Source organism: Saccostrea echinata, unplaced genomic scaffold (assembly GCF_033153115.1).
Source record: "Saccostrea echinata isolate AGI-Se365-2 ecotype Australia unplaced genomic scaffold, CSIRO_AGI_Sech_v1 ptg000001l, whole genome shotgun sequence".
NCBI lineage: Eukaryota > Metazoa > Mollusca > Bivalvia > Ostreida > Ostreidae > Saccostrea > Saccostrea echinata.
Window position 1 is genome coordinate 15,415,765 of NW_026889750.1, and position 23,093 is coordinate 15,438,857.

At 32.7% G+C, this 23,093-nt stretch overlaps 2 protein-coding genes across 4 annotated transcripts in view; one reads left to right on the forward strand and one right to left on the reverse strand.

Moving 5' to 3' along the window:
• LOC133185567 (kinesin-like protein KIF13A) overlaps positions 1-23,093 on the reverse strand; it is a 202,298-nt gene that overhangs the window by 124,873 nt on the left and 54,332 nt on the right. For all 3 annotated transcript variants that reach the window (XM_061320866.1, XM_061320884.1, XM_061320876.1), the window contains exons 9-13: positions 3,320-3,432; positions 3,051-3,165; positions 2,523-2,735; positions 1,281-1,391; positions 730-864 (exon numbers count right to left, since the gene is read on the reverse strand). In XM_061320866.1, coding sequence (XP_061176850.1) covers positions 730-864; positions 1,281-1,391; positions 2,523-2,735; positions 3,051-3,165; positions 3,320-3,432 — 687 coding nt within the window. The remainder of the gene's footprint in view (positions 1-729; positions 865-1,280; positions 1,392-2,522; positions 2,736-3,050; positions 3,166-3,319; positions 3,433-23,093) is intronic.
• On the forward strand, positions 11,386-15,908 carry LOC133181125 (putative uncharacterized protein DDB_G0286901). The gene is made up of 2 exons (XM_061315670.1): positions 11,386-11,401; positions 12,858-15,908. The coding sequence occupies exons 1-2, from the start codon at positions 11,386-11,388 to the stop codon at positions 15,713-15,715; spliced, it is 2,874 nt and encodes a 957-aa protein (XP_061171654.1). The 3' UTR covers positions 15,716-15,908.

Genomic DNA, 23,093 nt, shown 5'->3' on the forward strand with positions numbered 1-23,093 from the left:
CTGCAAGCACTTAACAAATATATTTACAGCTGTAAGAACACTTAATTCCAACAGTTACCAGATAAATGCAACAATTAATGTAAATACATTGCAGACTATTCCTGTTCGACGTCACATTTCAAAGTGCAATGTTGCACGTGCACTGTCACTGTCCCAAACTTTCTAAAGCAAAATGGCAAAATATGCATTGTTTGCAACAAAAGATATTGTCATCGTAGTAGAACACACAAACCTCATTCCTTTAGTGCGGGAGCATGAGCATCACTGAAGAGACATAATTTGTCGAAATGCACATCTGGTGCATCAAAATTGGTACCATATATGATATGAAAAAGGGAAGTGTTTAGTACAGAAAACAGACAAAAAAATTTGAAGATCCATGATCCTCCCATTTGTTTCACACTAGCTAAGAGGAGCATATCTCACTTGTTTCAAGTCATTGTGATGTCACACTAAAAATTTGTATTCACAGATAATCAGAAAAATTTGTGTAAATAAGTCATTAAAATCATAATTTAAAAATATTAAGAATTATATAATCATCTAAAACAACACAGTATTGCAATAATGGATTTGAATTTACACTTTATAAAATAATGTTGCCTGAAAAATAAAATTGCCCCCTTTACAAGATTAAGTAATGATTTTGTGAGAATATGAATCTGGTAAAATAACTGCACAGACAGTACTGAAAGGATGACCTATCATTTGATCGGGGGTGGACCTTACCTTCAAATAATACACCAGCAGCTCATTCAAGGAAGGATCAGCATTCAAGTTGACAAGGAAACATCTTCCTTTCTCCACTTTTATCCCAGAGGTTTGCACTGACACACCCATCTTCTCTAATGCTTCATGTCGCTCCTGTAAGAAAAACAAACACAGCTAGTAATCAAAGACCTCAACAAATGTTATTTATTGATTACACAAAGTCCGGGGTATTAAATAACAGACATTTAAAACTTAGTCCCCAAACTTGTTTACAACATTTAAACCCCTTGGGTTCATTTGCCCCCCCCCCCCTCCAACTTTTCAAGTTTAACAAGCCCACATTGATGTTTTGGGGATACATGTAATCTTCTGTCCACTTGGTAAAAACATTCTGTTTTTATCATAATCTCTGACTTTGCTTACTAATAACAATGTTATTAATTTATCTGCAGGAATGCCAAGTTAAATAACTCTCCCTGAGTTTGCTTGTTAATTAAACTGTTATTTATCTATCCAAGTTTGCTGCTTAATTGCCTAGTTATTTTATCCTGAGTTTGTTGGTTAATTACCTGGTTAATCTTATCCTTCTCTGCCAGTTTCTCCTCCCAGGTCTTTGTCATTTCTTTGATAAGTTTCTCTGATTCCTGAAGTCTATCCTGTAGTGCTGGAGCCTGCATGCTCTGGTAAATAATTTTTTAAAAAATGAACTTTGAATTGCAATATAATATATTATTGTCATTATGAATACTAAATTAATCTGCTAATGAAAAAGACTCCATTAAGTCATTTTTCTGCACTTTTTACGGCATCAAAAATCTTCTTTGAATGGACCTGGCTAAAAAGTAGTGATAGAAAGATTGACGCACATTAAAGCACACTTGGGAACCTTCATACTCAGAATAGGCCAAAAGTAGTTGTGTAATGTACATTTCTACCTTACTTCACATTCTCTTGAGATAAAAGGGAAATATGTGTAGAGTCAACTTCTCCAGTATTGAAAGTCCTTCCCTCACCATTTTCATGGTGATCAGAAAAAAAATTGAGATATCTGATACAGAACTTCTCCTTTTTCTAGATTGTTGAGATATTTTGGTTTACTCTGCTATGTTTTATGTTGTAATACTGATAAAAAGTGACCTGTGCCAAAAACATGAAAAAAAGGTTTTAAAAGCAATGGACATGCACTGGATTCAACAGCATGCACAAAGAAAAAGAGTAGTATAACACTCAGTAATGTCAACATGATGCCGTCGTTACATCGTCAAGCACCTCCAGCACAGCAACATGCATAAAGAAATTATAAATGTTTATTGTCACTGATCAAGTGATAACTAGAATTAACTTATATTGTTTTTAGTTTTTGTGATATATGTCTTCTTTTGCTCTGGCAACGAACACAGGCTCTGTAATTGATGAATAAGCTTGGCAATTTTTCTTGCTTTTACAAGAAATCGTCTTTGCCCATTATGAAGTAAAGTGCGAGTTTTTCCCTGACCATAAAACTTCGATTAGTTTTCTTTTGATCTCAGTTCTCACTTTTCCAATATATTGTTCCTTTTGTAAAACTGAGATTGAGATCAAAACTGAGCTTGTCCAAGTTTTATGGCCCTGAAGCCTGAACTTCTTTGGGGCATTGTCAGGGAGTAATAATAAAAGGGAATGATAATTTGTGCTAGAATTTAACAGATGCTTACATTTGACCCTCCCAAAGTTTAAGTTTGAACCTTAACATCTCACACTGAGTGAATTACAATCAGGAAATTACAGCTACTATACAGGTCTCCTGAGATAGTATTTGAGCTTATTTCTACCTGAGCTTCATTGAGCTGTTGTTTGAGCATATCCACCTCGTCCCTGAGATCTCGTATGATCCGGGCATTAGGATCCTCATTGACCACTGCATGGTTCACAATCTTCTTAGCACGGTCAGCATACCGCAGAGTTGACAAGGTTTCTTCATAATTATCAGCTGCTGGGGAAATGGTAGCCACCATCACTGTCTTACTGTTCCCTCCAAGATTATCCTGTAGTGCAGTCAACAATAAAATATTAATCTAACTGAGTTTTAAACACATCTATGGTTTTCACTTCTACTATATTGAATGTTTGGACTTGTCAATAGTGGTTAACAACTTTGCCTCTATTGATCTTGTAAATAATGACTAATCTTTGGGGGAAAACAAATTATTCTGCATTTTATTTTCAATACAGTTCATCCAAGATAACTGGAAAACCTTTATATCATTATTTCATTGTGTTCTATATTTGAGTTTATCATTCATTAAATTTGGATTTTTTATAAAAGTAAATTTTAAATGTTCAACTGAAGTGCCTCAGACCTTGAGTAGCCATGTTAAGACAGAGTCTCGGTATGGAACAAACTTATCCTTCTTCTTGCTGCCAGCTGATTGGTCGGCTAATGCAGAGATGACTAGACCCAATGTTGTCAGTGACCTGAAATTCAGTTCTTTTAAAATATTTCTTTCAATTATTTCATTAAAATGCATCCTTGTATTATATATTTTCAATTTTGATTCTATTTTTTGATAAAATAAAGAATTCCTATGTGTAGAAAAACTATTGATAAATCACACAAACTGATTCTCACTTATTTATGTTACTTCCCTCCCTCAATCGATCTCCGACGGCACCAGTTTTCTGGGCACGCTCACTGCCTGCCAAATCTACCAGGCTAACCTTGCTCACCTTCTCACCACTAACCTGTCAAATTATTTAAACATTTTTATTTTGAAAGAAAGATTTAGTAATGCTGCAATTTCACAGTATAATAAACTTCATACTTCTTCTAATGCTTGTTGTTTGCTTTGCTTTTATCGACTTAAAAAGCAGCTGGGGCTTGATATCAACATTGAGCATATATAGGCATTCAGAAAAAAAAGAGGCCCATGGGCCTTAATGCTTACCTGAGTCACACTGGCCCTTCTGTTTTTCATCAGATTGAAAAAAAAATCTTCATAATTTATTCCCAGGAAAAATTTCTAACCCAATAATGTGGCCCCATTCTAGCCCAATGCATCATGCCTTAACCAATAAATAAATGCTTCGTTATCAATATGACTAATATGGCATTAGTGCTCTAAACTTAAGATTTATTCCCTGTTTACACGTATTATGTAAAATTTTATTTTTCCTCCATCCTAACCACATGGCCGGCACCTCCATAACTGAAATTTGAAAAACTTAAACACAACTTTGGATGTTTTCATATTAATACTATTTGTGTTGCCCTCTTCTCTTACAAAAGTTATTTTGTATTTTTCTAAATTATATTCCCAAGTAAATGTTTATTCCATTCTATGCCCCCTCCCCCTTTAGATTTTTAATGAATTTGAATCTGCACTACAAAATAAAAAGACAAATCATTGCCTTGCTGTTTTTGAGAAGATTTTTCTTATATAAACCAATGCAAAACTTTGATGCTTTTGGCAAATTCTTTCAATTTTTTAAAAATATAAATTAGGTCATATGTGAAACAAAAAATAAATTCATAATATCATCGGAATGACCTTCATTTTTTTTTCTATTATTATTTATTATTCTACATAAGTAGGTAGTGAATTAAGATAATCTGATATTCAACACTTTCATATAATGGACTGATCTTTCTCACACTCCGTTTCATAATATCTCTAAAACTATTGATTTTTTTTAAAAGAGTTAATTACAACAAACGAGTTTGAAAAAAAAAAATAAATTCATATCAATTAAAGATCAAAAAATTTCTGCTCACCAGGCATTGACTTACTATGAATTTTGTGTGTAAACTTAGCACTACAGGCTATCGTATCTTTAGAAATCAAATCATCTGAGATTTAATTAAATTACCATCTTTTACCCCCCCCCCCCCCAAAAAAAATTCTTTTAACTATACAACTAGGCTAAAATTCATGTTAAAATAAAATCTGTGTAAATTGGGGGAGGGATGTTATTAGCAACAAATTCTTATTATTCTGTGTCAGTTCCAATACAATTGGACTCTAATACTACAATACACAATAAATGTGATTGGAAAATGCCTAGGAGTAATACAATCAACAAGAAATTTAACACTTTAAAAGTGAAAGCTACTATGCATATACACTGCCTGCAAGTTTGGTCTTTTCTTCATCCATGATAGATAACTGCTTAACTGCTGCCAATTGTCTGTGTCTTAACAGGGATTAGCTCCCTTGCCTATGGCATTCATACGACAGAAGCTATATTTTTTAATCAATCTTATCTATTTATTGAATCAAATGCGATTGTTTTCCAGAGCTTTGAAGTACAAGTCCATAATTTTTTCCTCTGGCCATGAAGAAATGTAGTGAAACATTTCTTTGTTTAGGGTGAATTAAAAAAAAATGACCACCAAACTGAATTTTTTTTGGCAAAATTCAACTACTTATAACATATTTTTCACTTATATCATCATATTGCAAATGCATTCTAGTTTAAAATCCTGAAGTGGCAATGGAATAGACAATTGGATTAAAAAGTTTCAGAATTTTTATTAGTAAAATTTCTTTTGAAAAAAGAAAATATCATTACACCTTGAAAGACTTTCTAAAATACATAATCACAAGAAATTATAGTTTTTTATGTTTCAAAATGGTAAAAGGGGTATAAATGATTAAATCTAGACCTTGAATGAGTATCTTCTCTTGTACGTGTGACAAAAAATGGCTTTTTGATTGTTATTTTACATTATTTTTTCAATTCTGGTTTGAAAAGTTTTAATATGAAAAAAATATGAAGCAATAAAATTCCCCAAGTTCACTTTTTTGTCCGTTCAAGTCAATTCTTTAAATCTAGGCCAAAAAAGAATTGTTATATACGAGTTCTCTTACAAAAAATACTAGATTTTGAAGTGACCCTATGTTTCATTATTGTGTTGCACTCCTGACATCTGATATGTATTTTATTTAACATTGTTTTAAAAATCATAACACACAATAACCCATTCTTACTTTGTAAATCAATTTGTCGTGTTGATATTTTTCATCGTTTACAGCAGGTTTTTCATATTTTGAAGACCTTAAAACATGATTATTTGCAAAGTGTAATATATATAAATTGTATTTAAAATATATGTGAAATGATGAAAAATATTCCCTGAATTGACTGTAATTTTTCTGTTATTTGTTGATAGCCATAGTGTTTTGAACATCAAATAGTATCAAGCATTTTTTTTCAACTTATTTTTTAGTAAAGATAGTTAAAAAGCATCGGTAATTATGAACCAGTTTTGTTGCACTCCTGACTGCAGTAAAGTTTAAAATTAAAACCATAGAACACAAAAATTCATAAAGTGTTGGCAACATCAAGTGGTAATGAAATTGTGCAATACTTATAGTCCAATACTTCATAAATAAACAGATGAAAGTATTTAAAATTCACATTTTATCTGGAATTATACCCTATTTTATGCCCAAAAAACTAGCTTAAATGTATATTTAGAAGATAAAATATATTTTAAAGCATATTTTCCTTTAGAGGACAAACACAGCAACCCCCCAGAAAAATTCTACTCATCATTTTTTCTTTATTTTTATTCTTATTGGATGATTTATAATTCTAACATATTTGTTGCACTCCTGACCAAAAGCATTGGTGCCTTTAAAGTAGAATTGTGAAGTGAAAATTACATAAGAACTTGTTCTGTTGTTTCAGTGAAGTTGAGGAGGAATTACTTGAATTTAATGACAATGTCTTAGTGTGTTTATTTTTAACGTTCATTAAAAAAATCACAAAAAAGATAAAAACACATCTGAATTGATAAAATTGAAAAAGGAAGGATTTTAATAATAAAAATGTCAATAATTTAGCATTGAATTATACAAAAAGATCATTATTAATTAATGAATACTTCTAAGCATGAATAGAAGTCTTTTCTTCACACAACTTGAATCTTTAAAAAAATGTGTTGCACTCCTGACCATAGAAATATGGATCTGAAGCACAGACAGATCCTGTAATTGATAAATCTATTTGGTAAAAATGTTCTTAGTGTCTTTATTTTCCAAAATAAAAATCAGAAAATCATATAATGATAATAGTTTTTTTATGCTTGGGAGCAAAACATCAAATGTTGCACTCCTGACATTTTTGGGTATGCACATATACTTGACTCTCATTAATGCTGCTTGTGATTTATATAACATTTTTAAGTTTTAAAATGTATATCAGTTATTATTTTACACTTCCAAAATTCTTTTTTGTCTTAATTTTCTATGAGAATTTTACAATTGATGTTTTTTTGGCAACACTACATTTTTTCTGTTGCACTCCTGACATGGTATAACATTTTTTTAAACATCAGCCACGACCACAACTTGATTAAACAAAAGTTATGACAGTCCACATTTAAAGCTCAATACTTTGAATATTATCAGGAAAGTCTTTATTTTCAACATGAAGCATTATTTTTTATTTCACAGATCTCCAAAAAATATTGAAATTTCAAAATGTCACAAAAAGGTGTTGCACTCCTGACAATTTTAGCATCATTTTTGGGCATAACTTTTTTGTTAATTGAGATATCAACGAGATATTTGGCAGGTATTTAGACACTATCTAAAGACATATGCTGAGACATAGAAATCTATTTTCATTGTATGTATTTTTAGTGTGGGTTGATAAATATGCATTTGGTCATTTTTTTTTAATTCACCCTTTACCATCCAAGGTGATATTAACATGAATTACACAGATAATGCCCCTGTTAAATGGTTTAAAGATTAAAGATGATTCTCAAAATGACAACAGGATTGAACAAAATGTTGAGTTTTTTTTTTCATAAATATAGGTTAATGTTTGCAGTAACAATCTGTATAAGGGGAAAATATTTACATTTCCAAATATTTTTTCTTAAGATTCTTTGCAAATTAGAAAAAGTTCATTTTCTCATGAACTACCGTGGGATGAGTAAGAATATTTCCATTGTGATGTGATTGAAGTCAAAAAATAGTGCAAACTTTTTTTCAAAAATGATCATTGAATGACAAAAATATGTGGAAAGTCACCAGAAAAATAATGTAAACATAAGATATGAATTTAATTTTTGAGAATTCATGAGGTACATGAACTACAATGCTTCACATCTCCATATTTATCATGAAGCACCAATGCTTCATGAAATATGCCGGCGTGAAGTCTCGTAGTTCATGTCCTCATGAATTCTAAAAAATTAAATTCATCTCGTAAATAACTTGCGGTGTATTCACTATATTCATGGTGTTAATAAATCTGTGAATTCAAGAAACTGCATGCGTTGATAAGTTTTCAATAATTTTTTTTTTTTTTTTTTTTAAAATGTGATTCCTGCATGATTACCAGTATTACATAGCCATTCAGTAATTACAAGAAGTAATTAATTTTCATTTAATTACAATTAATTATTTAATTCAATGTTTTCCAGCAGATTAACAGCTCCATGTACTTAACTGTGACTCGATGTATTGGTTTGATCAAATAAAACACAAGGTTTGTCTGCCTTGATTACACTTAACAAACAACATAACCACAAGCAGTGGTGCATATTCTTTTTATCAACATTATATGCTATTCAATTCAAATAACTTGAATTATTAACAAATTGAAACAATGAAATGTTGAATTTCATCCACAATTTATTACTTTGGCAGCAGATGGAAATACAAAAGCTTCTTTTAACATTGCTGCAGGACCAACAGCAAATCAAATTGAGGGGGTTTGAAATTAATTTCTCCATACTTCAGCCCATTAAACATGACTTTTAATGAGTGATCAAATATACTGAACACTTAATTTAAACCCTGAGTATAGTTTATGTAGTTAATTAATACATCTTGTTGACAAAAGCAGGGTTGATTTGAGTGAAACATTTAATACAGAATTATCATTTCTCCTTTGCAATATAATAATGCAAGTTACTTATTTTATGTAAATTCTGTTAATATAATCAACCAAAATCATGTCAGAAGTGAGAAAAACATGAAAAATACAACCCATTAAATTAATGACCTATACAGTATTCACTTACATGAACTTAAAATTTTTTAAACAGTATTATAGGATTATATGTGTTTATTATGTATGTTTAACTGAAGACATATATAATGGGTATCTGTTAGTAAAATATTCTGCATCTCCTTTCTTTTCTTTTTAACCACGTCAATCAAATCATAAAGTTGAAGACTTCAGATCTTTTGATATAAAGAAGAACCCCTTGTACTGCATTAACATATCTTTTTTGTTTTAATTTCTTTGAAAAGAGGATAAAGGGAGTAAATTACATCCCAATTTTTGACATTTTTTAATTCATTGCTGCCAATCACATAAGGAAACAATGACATGGTCTTGTACCTGGTAGGTCCAGTGGCTCAACAACACAAACAGCCTGAAGACAAACTCTCTGCATTTGGTCACATCTATAGTTTATTTGACAAATGTCTTACGTGAACAATGACCCATTAATCAGGATTTCAAACTCTTAATCACCTTGTGTCAATTTAACAATGAATTGCTTCATTAAGATTCATTGGTCTTTAGTCCATATCCAGAAATGCATATTCAGTTAAAAGAAGTTCATTTTGAAAAGTCATATACTAAAACAATGAAAAAATACTTTTTTGCCATTTCAATTTGTGGAATAATTTTTTGGGAGGAAATCATAGCACAGACTGCCAACCAAGGTAAGCTACAGCCCTACACATTTAGACTTACAACTCCTTGAGCACAACATACCTCAAATATTGTAAGTAAAACTTTATAACCTATAGATTTCAAAGTACTTATAGGATCTAGACATCTGGCCCCAAGATCATGAAGCAATTTTAGACTTAATTCAAAATTTGTACATTGTCTTAAAGTTTTTTTGTTATAGAAGACACACAAAAGAACAAGGTTCACTTAGGACCTCTTTGGCCCTGTGAATTTCTGAATCAAAAGCCTGAAAGGCTTCAATGATGTCGAACAAGAAAAACAATTTCAAAAGATCTTTTTGAATTTGAAGATAGCAATAAGTCAAGTGAGTGACTCTGGAGACATAATTAAAAAAAAATAGTTTTAAACAAAATATCACAATTACAGTCTGGGGCCTTATGTCATGGTCCGAATGGAGCAGGATTCGAATTGACCAGACACCGTCGAACATGTTCATGCTAAATTCTTTTCAGTCAATTGAAGAACTATGAAAGATTTCATGAATTTATAAAATATATTTTTCTAATTGCCAATGTCAAAACGTTGTATTAGCGATTGCATCTAAACTACAATCAAGACTCTGTTCTGTTACAATTACGATCAAGTTATGATTGGGCGTGGTATACTGGGAAATGGAGAAATACAGTAATACTGGTCAATATCATCGGTTTTTAGGATAGCGTTGCTTAAAAGATTGTATAAGTAAAGCTAAGATTTAGAAATTCTATCTTTTTAGTCTTGTAGTATTCGTGTTTATGTAATTTTGTAATTATTTTACCTCCTGTTGTGTTGTTTATGTTACACGGTTATTGTTCCGAAATGTTATTCATGTCATTCAATGCACCCTTTCTCTAGAAATTCGTCCGCAAAAACCATCACGTTTTTCTTGTATGAGAATAAAACATAATATCGTTGTTTTGCAATGGAATTAATTGCAGATATAATTGATGCAATTTTATTTTCAAGCTATTATTCATTTTGAGCGTTTTCAAAGAAATATGGTTTATAGCTATTGCTATTTTCTATTGCAGATGCATCAACTGACACATTCGGTCGCTATTTCAACTGGGCACTTGCTAGATGACGTTCGAGCTCCAAGAGCTCGACGTCATAAAAATCATAAATGCCCAGTTTTACTTGAAAATACATTAAATTTGACTTGGACCCTTGGTGATTGCATATCTGTTAAAAATGATGTAATCTTCTCGCTAGTGTATGTATTATGACGTCATAAATTGTGTCATTATCCTTAAATCCTGAAAATTTCTTCAAAAATGGCCAAAAATATAAGTTGTTTTTCAACATTTTGTAAAGACCACAACCTCTGATCTAAAATGATGAAAGTACTGTTTCAGAAGATTATAATCCATGTTTTATTATTTGGATCGCGAGGTGGGCTCATATTTTAATCCTTTGCTGAAGGTTCTCAAATATACCCATTTTCTTCAAAATCCAAGAAATTACAATTTCACAGAGCCTGTTTTTCAATACCTGGACTCCGAAAGGAAATCTTTTTATAGGAAATGAAAACACTTACTCTCTGTTTTATATTAATGTTTGAAATGGAACATTGGGACTTGGTCGGTTAATTGGTATATGGACAGGACCATTTTATGGATTTAGTGAACCTAGCTGTTTGAAATGTTATTGAAAATTCTTTCCCTTTCATGTTGTTAATTTTAATTTTTATTATCAGTGTATAATTAATATTCATTTTATGAATTACTGAAATTTACGACTGATTCAGGATCCTGGGACCTGTACTACAAAAGATACTGTATTTTAGGGCATTCAAGGAAACATTTTGGTCTTCATAGTCTTATATTATTTAAGACCATAAAGCATTCTTGGAAAAATGCATGTTGATGAATTAGCACATTTTCTAGTTTTACTAATACATGAAATATGAAGATAACAAACAGCAATCATACTCAAAAGTCCATTTACAATATAAATTGTGAGCAGAGCCAACTAGGACCTCTAAAAACAGAGATGGGATTAGGTGCATGTAGGACTAAGCATCCTCTTTCAACCGGTTACATCCACCATGTGCCTCTGTCAAGATTGGAAAAATTCATTGACAATTCAGTGTTAAAATAATAGCCTTTACGACAGACTGTTTTTGAAAAACAGAGTCATCGTATCAACCATAGAATTTGCATAATGTTAAATCATTAATCCTTGAATCATCAACTTATTTGTCAATAGCCTGCCTCCTTTCAGAAATTGTTCATACATAGAACTTGCTCTTGTGTATCAAATCAACTGCAGGTTATAATGGTATATTGCTACATAAATAAGGGACTTCGACAAAAGAAAAGTTGCAAGTCATCACACATTTATCATAAAGTTTAGTTGTTGGTTTGCTATCAATGTCTTTCTCTAATAAAATATCCAAATACGAAGCAGGTGTATCAGACTCTAAGGTGTCTTTCATTCTGAGTTCCATGTGTGATATATTGAATGAACATAAGAGTGAAAATGAATTGTTACTTGTTAAACTTCACTGATATATCTAAATGTTGAATTGAAGGTCAGAGCAAAAGACTTTTTCTTTTCATGTAGAAGTTTTTGTCAATGAATACTGGTATAGTGCTTCATAAGAATACAAAAACAATACCCATGGATTCCCATGGGGATTCCAGCAGATTGTTGGAAGATCTGATCTCCAAAAACTATATGGATACTGTCAATGAGAAACTCAAGCATCTTATTAATATCAACTTAGGAATACTTGTGTGTAGAATCAAAGTGTGTTTTAACAAAATAAGTTTGCAAATGACCAATGACAAGGTATGCAAAGAGCTATATGCCGTACATGCATATTTTTGCCCCCCATTAAAGTCAAATTTTGAAAATTTATTGAAAAGTGCTGAATTGTATGAAAAATCTAAATCAACTGAAAATATCATAATTTTGAAGTAGGTTTGACAATTTTTGTTTCTATGACATCACAAACTATTTGGATTTTGTATTATTTTTCAGAAAGAGAAAAAAAAGGAACAAAATTTGTTCATTTTTTACTACAAAATTTATAAAGCGCAGACCTGCTCCAGGACAATATTCACATATTTAATTGATATTATCTTTCTTCACAGTATATCAAAACATTGAGTTAGAGCAGACCTGTGCTCCGTGCCTTTTATTCAAAATATCGACGTAATATATACCTTTTCTGTATTAATCATGGAAATTTTGAATTTATGTCATTTTTCTGATGGTGTCATGGCTGATGAAAATATTCAACACATTGAAGTCTGCAGATATCCCTCCGTTTTAGATCATTATTATATATTTCTCTGTCAAAGTTTGATTTTAGGGACAAATATTGGGTCATTACCGAATATAGTCCTTTAAAAGTTCCATTTTTATGATTTACAATGAAATGCAACCTGAATCAAATAAAAAAAAATGCCTTCAATTCAAGTAAAAAGTTTTTAATGTTTTTTTTTTCTATTTGACAGGTCAAAATTCAAAATCAGGATTTCCAGGAAATCAAACAATTTCAATAAATTCATCTAATGGAAGAAAAGAAAATGTACAAAATAACTTAAATTCTCCTCAACAAACTTTTCAAACTGCTGACTCCAATCAAAATAGAAACACTTACAACAGACCTCAAAACAGACAGCCCATGAACCCAGGAACTCAAAACTGGAATAATGGTGTATCTAGCAGAAACTGGAATGGTGGGCCACCAATCTGGACCACTGGCAATTTACAGAATGGACCCTCTGGTACAAAGGTCAACAATGTACCATCCTCAAATAATAAATGGAACAATGGTCAGCAAAACAATAACAGACGTTTTAATGTAAACTGGAACAATGGACCACCAAATGGTAACTGGAATAGTGGACCACCAAATGGTAACTGGAATGGTGGACCACCAAATGGAAACTGGAATGGTGGACCACCAAATGGTAACTGGAATGGTGGACCACCAAATGGTAACTGGAATGGTGGACCACCAAATGGTAACTGGAATGGTGGACCACCAAATGGTAATTGGAATAATGGGCCATCAAATGGTAAATGGAATGGAAATGCTCCTACTGGAAATTTGCAAAGTGCACCAACTAATGGTAATTGGAATAATGGGCCACTAAATGCAAATACTGGACATCCTAATGGAAACTGGGACAATGGACCCCTAAATGGGTCTCCATATGGACCTTGGAGTCAAGGTCCACCTTTCACTGGCCCTGGATTTCATTTGCTAGATCCTGACCTTCCTGATGGGCTGGATACAATGTATCAACGAATGCAAGCTATGCAAGCTATGCATGCAGTGAATCAGTATGCTGGTAACCTTGGAGCATTTGATATTATTCCCCCTATGGCTTTTCCGCATCCTATGCAAGTCCCTATTATGGACCATGGACCCCCTGGTGTGGGTACTGACCCCAAAACAGGATTTCCCATGAGGCCTCACACAAGAGCTGGAGTCTGGAAGGGAATCGATTCTCCAAGTGAAAACAGTACAGCTAACATAACAATGGCATTCTCAAGACGAAATTCAGCTGTGCCAAAAACAATTCAACCCAAACTAGCTGAGTTCTTACACCATGGACAGATTGATTCAGTAAATGAAACTAATAACTCAAGTGGAATAAATGGAACACATTTCCAATCAAAGACAATGAATGTTTCCCAGAACTATCCTTACAATCCTTATAATTATGGTTTTAATGCTTTTGGATTTAATCCATGGGCTCAGTCATATCAACCTGATATCCCTGACCACCTGGAGAACAAAAATGATAGGGCAAAGGCTATTGAGAACAAGCCCCCATATAATCCTCCTCCATACAATCAAGCAAGTTGGTCTCAAATGCCTAGACAAAGAATGAATGGGTTGACCCTGACAAATCAGACAGGAGAACCTGCAACAAGTGAAATCATGAGTCAAGGAATTCAGAATGTCCAAAAGATACAGAGTCAAATGCCTTCAAAGGGATGGCTGGCTTCCTCTCCTCAACAGCAAAGAACAAATCAAGCATGGCCATTTCAACAACAGAGATATCAACCATGGACACCTTCCTCAATACAACAAAGCTCAAATTTACAGGGAACAAAGAAACCTGACCCTGATGGAGAAAAACAAGGTGGAGATGTCGAAAAAGAAGTGGATAAAGATAAAGAAGAAAGCCGAACCAAAACCAATATTGATGTGATCAGATCTGTTCTGGATGAAGTTTACAGACAGAGAAACAACAAAGACTTGTCACTGTCATCTATAATGGATGCTATCAACAACAGGGAAACAAAAATCAAAATGCAGTACAGATATGAAGGAAATGTCCCTCCACCACCTTGGACAAAGCAGTTAGAAAATATTGAGCAACAAAAAAGAGAGCCAGTACCTACATCTAAACCCGCTGAATTGGTAGAACAAGAAGTAAACAAAACAAGTATTCCTAGGACTGGAGCAAGTTTCAGGTTTTCATCAAAATACATTCCACAAAACTTTGCAACTCTGATAAAAAATCCAAGACTACCATCCAATTCAAATTTTCCTTCAAGTGCACAGGCTCCTCAAAACATTTCAAACAGTAGATGGACTCAGACTCCCCACAAACCTTCAAAACAACCATCTAACCCTACAACCATTGCCAATAAAGTTCAAACAAAAGAAATCATCCAACAAGCCATTGGTATAGTTCAACAATCTTCTAAATCAAACAATAAAGCCATTTCAGACCTCGCTCATATTTTAGGAGACAGCTTGACAACTACTACAGAAAAAGTTGCCACACTGAATGTGGATACTGAAATCACAATACAAAAAGGGGACAAGGTACATGTGATAAATCATGAACAACTTATCACTGTTCCAATCAATAGAACTACTCCATCAACTCCATCACAGAACAAGATGGGGGTAACTATGGCTGTAATGGAAATAATGCCAGAATTAACTACACCACAAGAAATGGTTGAAAAGATTCCTATTCCTGCAGAATCTACACTATCCCCATCTTCCACCTTTGGTATTATAGTAGGAGCACTCATAGGACTGACTGTCATTCTGGGACCTATTATATGTATTTTATGCAGAGTTCGTAGGAGACATGGAGAAAAGAAACGGAAATTGTCTGCTAAACAAAGTGGATACAGAAGAGGTGATGCTGAGGCAATGGAAACCATGATCACTTGTGATTTTGGAGACCCTCTACCATCTAGCAGTTTTGGGATTGGTGCTGGTGCTAAAGCTAAAGTGAAAAGCTTCCTAACAAAAACAGTCAGTCCTGGAAAATCAAGCACAGAACTTCAAACTATGAAACCTAAAAGTCAAACTACGACTGCAATGATTCACTGAATTATATTTCTTAGACTTTTTGCTGTATGTTTTTAAAAAAAGTTTTTATTTTTCCTTTGAAAACGGATGTTGGAAATCCAAAAACCTTAAAATCATGCAAATACCACTGCTATAACTGTACTACATAAACTTACACAGGAAAATTTTGTCTCCTTTGTGCAAATAAATGACTAAATATCTTTAGATTCTTTTGTGTTTTCTTATTTCCATTTGAGTATAAAAGCTGTTTGTCTTTTCTGAGCAAGTGGGAACTTTCTTTAAAAATGTTAAGAAACACTGATTGTCTTAAACTCTGAAAACCAAAGAATTGAAGCTTTTTACGAATGTGAGGTTACTTTGATACAATGAAAACACAAACAAGTGCAGAGCAAATAAAATTAGCAGAAAGATGATTAATAGTTAAGAATAATGAGTGTTAATTTGTGTAGCAGTTTCAGGCAAATGTTAGGATATTGTGATTTTTGAAGCCACTATGTAGGCTTGCAGTGACTGCTGTCAATAATGAGTTTGGATCAATGGGTTGGTAGGAATTCATCCAATGGCAAAGTAATATGGGATGTAACTAACATTGTACAGACTGCCACACACCAAGATCCTTTTCATATCTCCCTAATTCATTCATTGATCTTCATTTTATTTAAAGCAGTTAATATTTGAAACTTTTTCCTTTTTAGCTTTTCCCCCAGCTTAGGTGTTTGGTTTTTACTCTGAAAATCAAATATAAACTAACTTTGTTTGATGATGGAGTGGTTAAAATAAAGTTTGTTGCACCCCAAATGTGACATAAACTGGGTGTTCTGGCATTAAGGGTACAGTGAACTTGATATGGTGAACAAAATCAATTGAAAGAATATCACTTGGCAATAATTTGATACATATGACCAACAAGAATCAACTTTCATGCTGGACCTGTAATTTTCAGCAAAGCAACAGGGCGAGACAACAGTGATGAATATCTGACATATTTGTGATGAAAACATTTATCATGTGTGAAATATGTGTTTTATGAACTAATAATATTGATAAAATATATTTACAAGCTTCTTGTGGCTCTCTCTGGCAAACAAAGCTACATCCTCATGTGTACTTGAGCATTATTATGCTTTGATTCAGTATTGTGTAACTTTTTCCAGGGGAATAGACATAAATCACACTGATTGCAGGCATGAAATAATTGGATATTTTGCCCAATGTATTCAGTGTTTTCTAATCATTTCTTCCAGAAACTTGTTTACCACCATACACTGAGTTGAAGTTGTTTGGGACTGTTTTGTGTGATACAATGTCCACAAGTGACCAAGTGATTAATGTGAGTGTGTCACCAAAGGAAGTGACCATTTCTATTACCTTGGCAACCTTATTAGTTGTTCTACTTTTGCTTCATGTGATATTTTACATTGTTTTTAACAGAAAAATAGAAGAATGGTATAAACATTTTAAGAAACTGTTTTCAAAGACCAAAGTGAAAACACCAAGAGTAACCATTATGAAAGTAAAACCCATCAAAATTAACAATGGTTTGGGATCTGTCTGTGCCTCAAAAGAATGTCGTCCAAAAACTGCAGGTCCTTCATGTGACAAGGTTTCCAGGCTCTCAGAATCCCCTAAGAAACTAGAAAGGAGTTACTCTATCCCTCCAACTTCATATAATAATACAGTAACTTTGAATGATTTACAGAATTTTTCAATGGAAATGGGGACTTTTTCTTGTGAAAATGAATCAAGCAGCATAAATGCTCAAATCAGTGACAATGTTCTTAAAAATGGACAGATAGAGATACAAAATCCTGTTGTGCAAAATGTCAAATTACAGATGGAAATGGATCAAATACATACAAATACTAGCTAGAATAATACAGATGTTTCTGAAGGATACCCAAATCTAATGTTATAGAGAATACCTTATAAGTATAAGAAATAAGAACTATTTAAGCCTCCTTTTGTAAATCAATAAAGAAAATTAGCACCTTAAATTATTAATTTTATGTATGTTACACAATCTCTCACCATTTGAATCGGATTTTATTCATGTCAAGCATATCATTTTGAATTGTGACTATAAATGAACATTTTACAGGTTGATAGATAGTTCTTTTTTGTTTGTCTCTAAGTACAGACCCTGAAACGTGCTACTACCCCCAAAAAGCGTGTAACTTTCGTGCGCTTTTCGTTTCGTGTAAACCGTGTAGCGTTTCGTGTAAACCGTGCAGCGTTTCGTGTAAGCTCCAAAGTGTTTCGTGCAAACCGTGTAGCGAGCGTGCGAGAAGCGTGTGAGAAACGTGCGACTTTCGTGTAAGAACCGTGTGAGAAACGTGCGACTTTCGTGCAAGAATCGTGTGAGAAACGTGTAGGATTCATTCGGAAGTCATTTCATTTTAAATATGGCTATCGATGGGTCAGGATGTCAAATAGTGTTTTTTATAGCTAATATTAATCGGATATATTATACTGGATGTATTTTAATAGTGAAATTAAAAAAAAAGTATGTGAGCAACAAAATAAAATTACACGGTAATGTATATTTAATTTGTTTTTTTTTCTTCTCAAAAATAAAGATGAACAGAGAATTCATTCAAGTTATTTACTTGTAATTACAGTGTATGTGAAAAAATTTTAATGAATTGATTTTAATGCACTATCGGAGTGATCATAGCTTTTTTATTTTATTTTCCAAAGAAAGCAACAAACGCAATTTCAAACGAAATTTTATCAGGACTCCACTCTTGTCTATTCATTATCAAATGTATTAAATGATTTTAATCAAAACTGTGTGTCATTAATAGTCTTCTAATACAGAGCATTTTTTGATTAATAATTGAAATATATTGGGATATTTAAATCTTCAACTTCCCATTTGCAAAGTGTGAATGTGATCAAGGTCATTTACAACAGGGACCACGAGCTCCACGGGCAGGGAACTGAAAACTTGTTCTGCCTTTATCTTTTAACAATCATGGATTAAATACACCCGAGAATAACGATTGAGTTTAAATTTGTGATATTAAATGCTTTTTTTTTTTTTTACATGTATTTAATGGGTACACATAATACCCGTGAATTTTATTTTTTGATCGACCCGAATTTCCGTGAACAGTGGATTGTTCGGCAGTCATAACAAAAAAGAGTTTAGAAATAAATTATAAATAATAATTACATATCAATTGTTTTATAAATCAGGCAGCTTTAATTTGTATTTTTTGAAATATTTCACTTATCATGTAATGTACTTAGACATGTATACACAAACATTGCATGGTAAGTTGAGTGCCGTGACTATTTGTAAATTACATAAAATTTCCCTTCTACCGAGTTTTCTAATAAAGGAATTTACAAGGTAATGGATACATGTATATTGTTGTTATTTAAGGTACATGTAGAGAGAGCTAATTATCCTTTATATCCCCCCCCCCCCCCCCCCCGCGGGTTTTTCTTCCATTTTTCCAAATAGAATTCTAATGTTAAATTAAACTCTGTAATAAAACGTTTAAATGTTCAAAGTACCATTTGGTATAAAATGGTTTATTTAATCTAATCTAGCTGAAGACATGAATATTCTTAAGCACAGTTACTTGTTTCTCTAATATTTTTTCTCGGTAGCATAATTACTGAAACTACTGCCGGTGGTGTTTAGCCATGTCAGATTTACAGATACACATGTAAGATCTCAGTAACCCCCCCCCCACCAAAAAACAAACCCCCCCCCCCCCCCCAAAAAAAGCATAATCATCCTCTTTTCTGCAAAGTACTTATTAATTTTGCATATTAAAGAGGGAACCTGAATTAATCAAATAAAATAAACTCATTGCTAAATCATAAGAAAATCAATTCGTTCAAGGAAATAAAGCAAAGTATAATATTTATTAGAATTAATAACTAAAGTTATATTTCGGTAATAAACGAGTTTTTGATATAATACTATAAAAAAAAATAGTGCCGAAAGAAATTATGAGGGACGAATATAAATGTTTTTCTTGCAGTGTATAATTTAGACTTTAGTGAAAAAAGGATGTACACTGACGATGATGGGCATATCACCTTAAAACAAGTGGATTACAAACGGAATGACAATCATGAATTATTAACTACTAAACTTTGAATATTTCTATCGGTTTATAAACATGTAGTACAGGTGTAGAGAGTTTTAATTTAAAACTTACTGTGAAAGATTGCGACTCTTAATTAATCTATATTTAACCCGTAAAAATAAATAAAACCCGAGAGGTTCCGAATAGAAAATCCAGATCGAGGCCAAAGCGTGCGAGAATCGTGTACAAAGCGTGTGAGAAACGTGTACAAAGCGTTTCGTGCAGCCTTTCGTGTAAACCGTGCAGCCTTTCGTGTAAACCGTGTAGCGTTTCGTGCAAACCGTGTAGCGAGCGTGTACCGTTCGTGCAGCGTGCGTGTGGGGTAGTGGCACGTTTCAGGGTCTGTAGCTAGGATGTTGGAGCTAATTCATTTTTGCTATAGAACTTTTTTTCATAAATTTGATATTAATATATAATACTGATTCATTGATATAGCATTTATATATAATAGGGTGTTCTTAAGTGAAACAATAAAATTAATGTAAAAATCAGTGCTGATTTTTGCAGGGAAGATCTCAAATCATAAAAGGGCATCTCCAAGTTTATTATGAAATTACTAGAAAATTGGATTGTACATTGTAATATGCTGTAAAAGACTGCTGTCAACAAAATTATTTTTTTCTCAAATAATCTAAACAAACCCATGGGCAAAAACACTTGCCTGAATATAAAACTTGGATCTCAATCTGTTTCTTTATCAGATTTTAATTTTTTTTCACCTATTTATTCCCATGGAAAACTCTGACCCCACTTTTTTCCTGAATATAATCTTTTACTGCTGATTTAGTGTGAAAAAGTTCATTGAAAGGAAGGTCGACCCCTCCCCCCCCCCCCCCCCCCCCCACACACACTTTTTGTTATGGTATAGTCAATTCCATAAACAAAAAAATTTGCAAAAAAATTGGAACCTAGTTCCCCCATTTTTTTAAATCACATGATAACCAAAATCTTATTTTATTTTTTTTTACTTAATTGTCTTAGATTTTTCAGGTAAGTTTCAATTATTTTCCTGGCTGCATCCCCCTCCTGGCAATTAACACACAAAACTTTCAAAATGTAATATGTGCCTGATAAATGAATATTCATGGTCCAGTGATCTTGAGAAGAATTTTTCTCCTATATATTCTTATTATATAACTTTGATCCCCTTCTCTGGCTCCATCCCTACCCCAAATAGCTTTCACTTAATTTTTGTCTTTTCTGGCACAATGCTTCTTGAGATTTTTAAATATGCCACCAAATTTTTATTTATTTTATTTTTTGTCTCCCCTTTGAAAAGGGTGTAGCCTTTCGTTTGAACAAATCTGAATCCCCTTTACCCAATGATGCTTTGTAATAATTGTGGTTGCAATTAGCCCAATGGTTCTAAAGAAGTAGTTGACAATTATTACAACAATTTCCAATGTCAATTCTATTGAATAAATGAAAATTTTGCAAATTTAGTAAACTGGATTGATAAATTATTCAACTATTATTGCATTTATTTTCTGATAAGAATACAGCTTATTACTTTACATTTTGCAAATGTACATGCACTTGGAACTACTCTATCTATCATGCACTTTTTGCTTCAATAAAAAGTCATTAAAGAATGGGCACCAAGATACATTCCACATTTAAATTAATTTTTAATTAATTAATATTAATATTTTTTTTGCACTTGATTTTCATAATTTTAAAGAGAATAACAGAATTCCTATTTCAAATTATAATAAATCCAAAAGAAACAAATATAAGAATTGCACAGATGACTGTTCATTTATATAAAGTTATCAAACCAGGCTTAAACCCACAATCACACAAACAAAAGGTTGGGGTAAATAAAGAAGGCCAAGTTTAAATGTTAGATATACAGAACAAACAGTGACCAATCTTGTTGGTAAATTATTCATGCTGCCATGACAGGCGAACAAGGCAGTTATCTCCCCTGATGATTAGCCCACCAAATTGTGGCTCATTTATACATAGTTTTTGATTTACTAAATGAGATTTATTTACTACACACGTCATGTAAGGCTACAAAACTGCTTTTACTTTGGCAAAACCGTCATCTTGGCAATATTACTTTTCACTTGCTATCTGCAAGGTGGACATTAACTGCACAAATGACAGATGCATAAAACTTGTGAAAATGCACAGAAGAAACTACATTTGATCACTAATTGTAAGATAAATGTGAAGTGATATCAAAATGCTTTCTGGAACAAATATTATCATAATTTGTGTCACCTTCCTGATGGTTTTTGTACATGGTAAAGAAAAAAGGAATGATGGGGTTTGTCCAAAGAAATGTATTTTGTGTGAAAAAAATGATACATCTTGGGAAATATTGGGTGCTGTTTGCCAAGATGTGAGAATAAGTGAACTTGCTGGACCTGTGAAACATGTGCATATATATGATGGAACTTCTGACAAGATTCCAAGTGGCATTCTTAAAGATTTCTTATTCCTTGGAATTGAGGATTTAACCTTTCTAAAAATAGAAAATTATGGATTAAAGTATATTTGGGGATCTCCTTTAATAAACAACACACACTTAGAGGTACTAGATCTCACTGACAATGAAATATCAGATATTTCTGCAAAATCTTTTTTGGGTCCCACTGACTTGCATGTGCTCATTTTGTCAAAAAATAACATCTCATACATTCCAAATGATACATTTTCTGACTTACAAAGTCTTACCAACCTCAACCTGTCATATAATCAGATTGACAGCATTACTCAAAAACTTTTTGATGGCCTACCTAAATTGACCGACTTAGATTTATCACATAATAAAATTGATTCATTTAGTCTTAAAGATGCAATGAAGGATCTTTTAACTGTAGAAAAATTGAAACTGGGCTACAATCAATGGAAGTCTGTGCCTCCTAAGCTTTTCACTGGACTCCCACACCTGTATTTTCTCAGTCTGGAAGGAAATAATTTAGCAACCATTTCGCCTAGTGATTTCATTGGAACAAGTGTGAGCATCATAAACTTATCTAACAATAACTTTACACAGATTCCAACTCGAGCACTAGAAAAACTGTCAAAATATGATCTTATCTTCAACATCAGTGGAAATTTTATTGAAAAACTAGATGACCTAGGCAACATAACTGTTGACTATTTAGATCTCAGTGGTAATGGAATCAAAGAGATTCAAGACCCAAATGTTTTCTTCAATTCACACATTGCAACCCTTGATCTGCATAACAATCAGTTAAGGTCACTTCCCCAATCAATGGAGCTCTACCTCAGAGTGATGGAAAATCGTGAATTGGTTTTGTATGACAATCCATGGGACT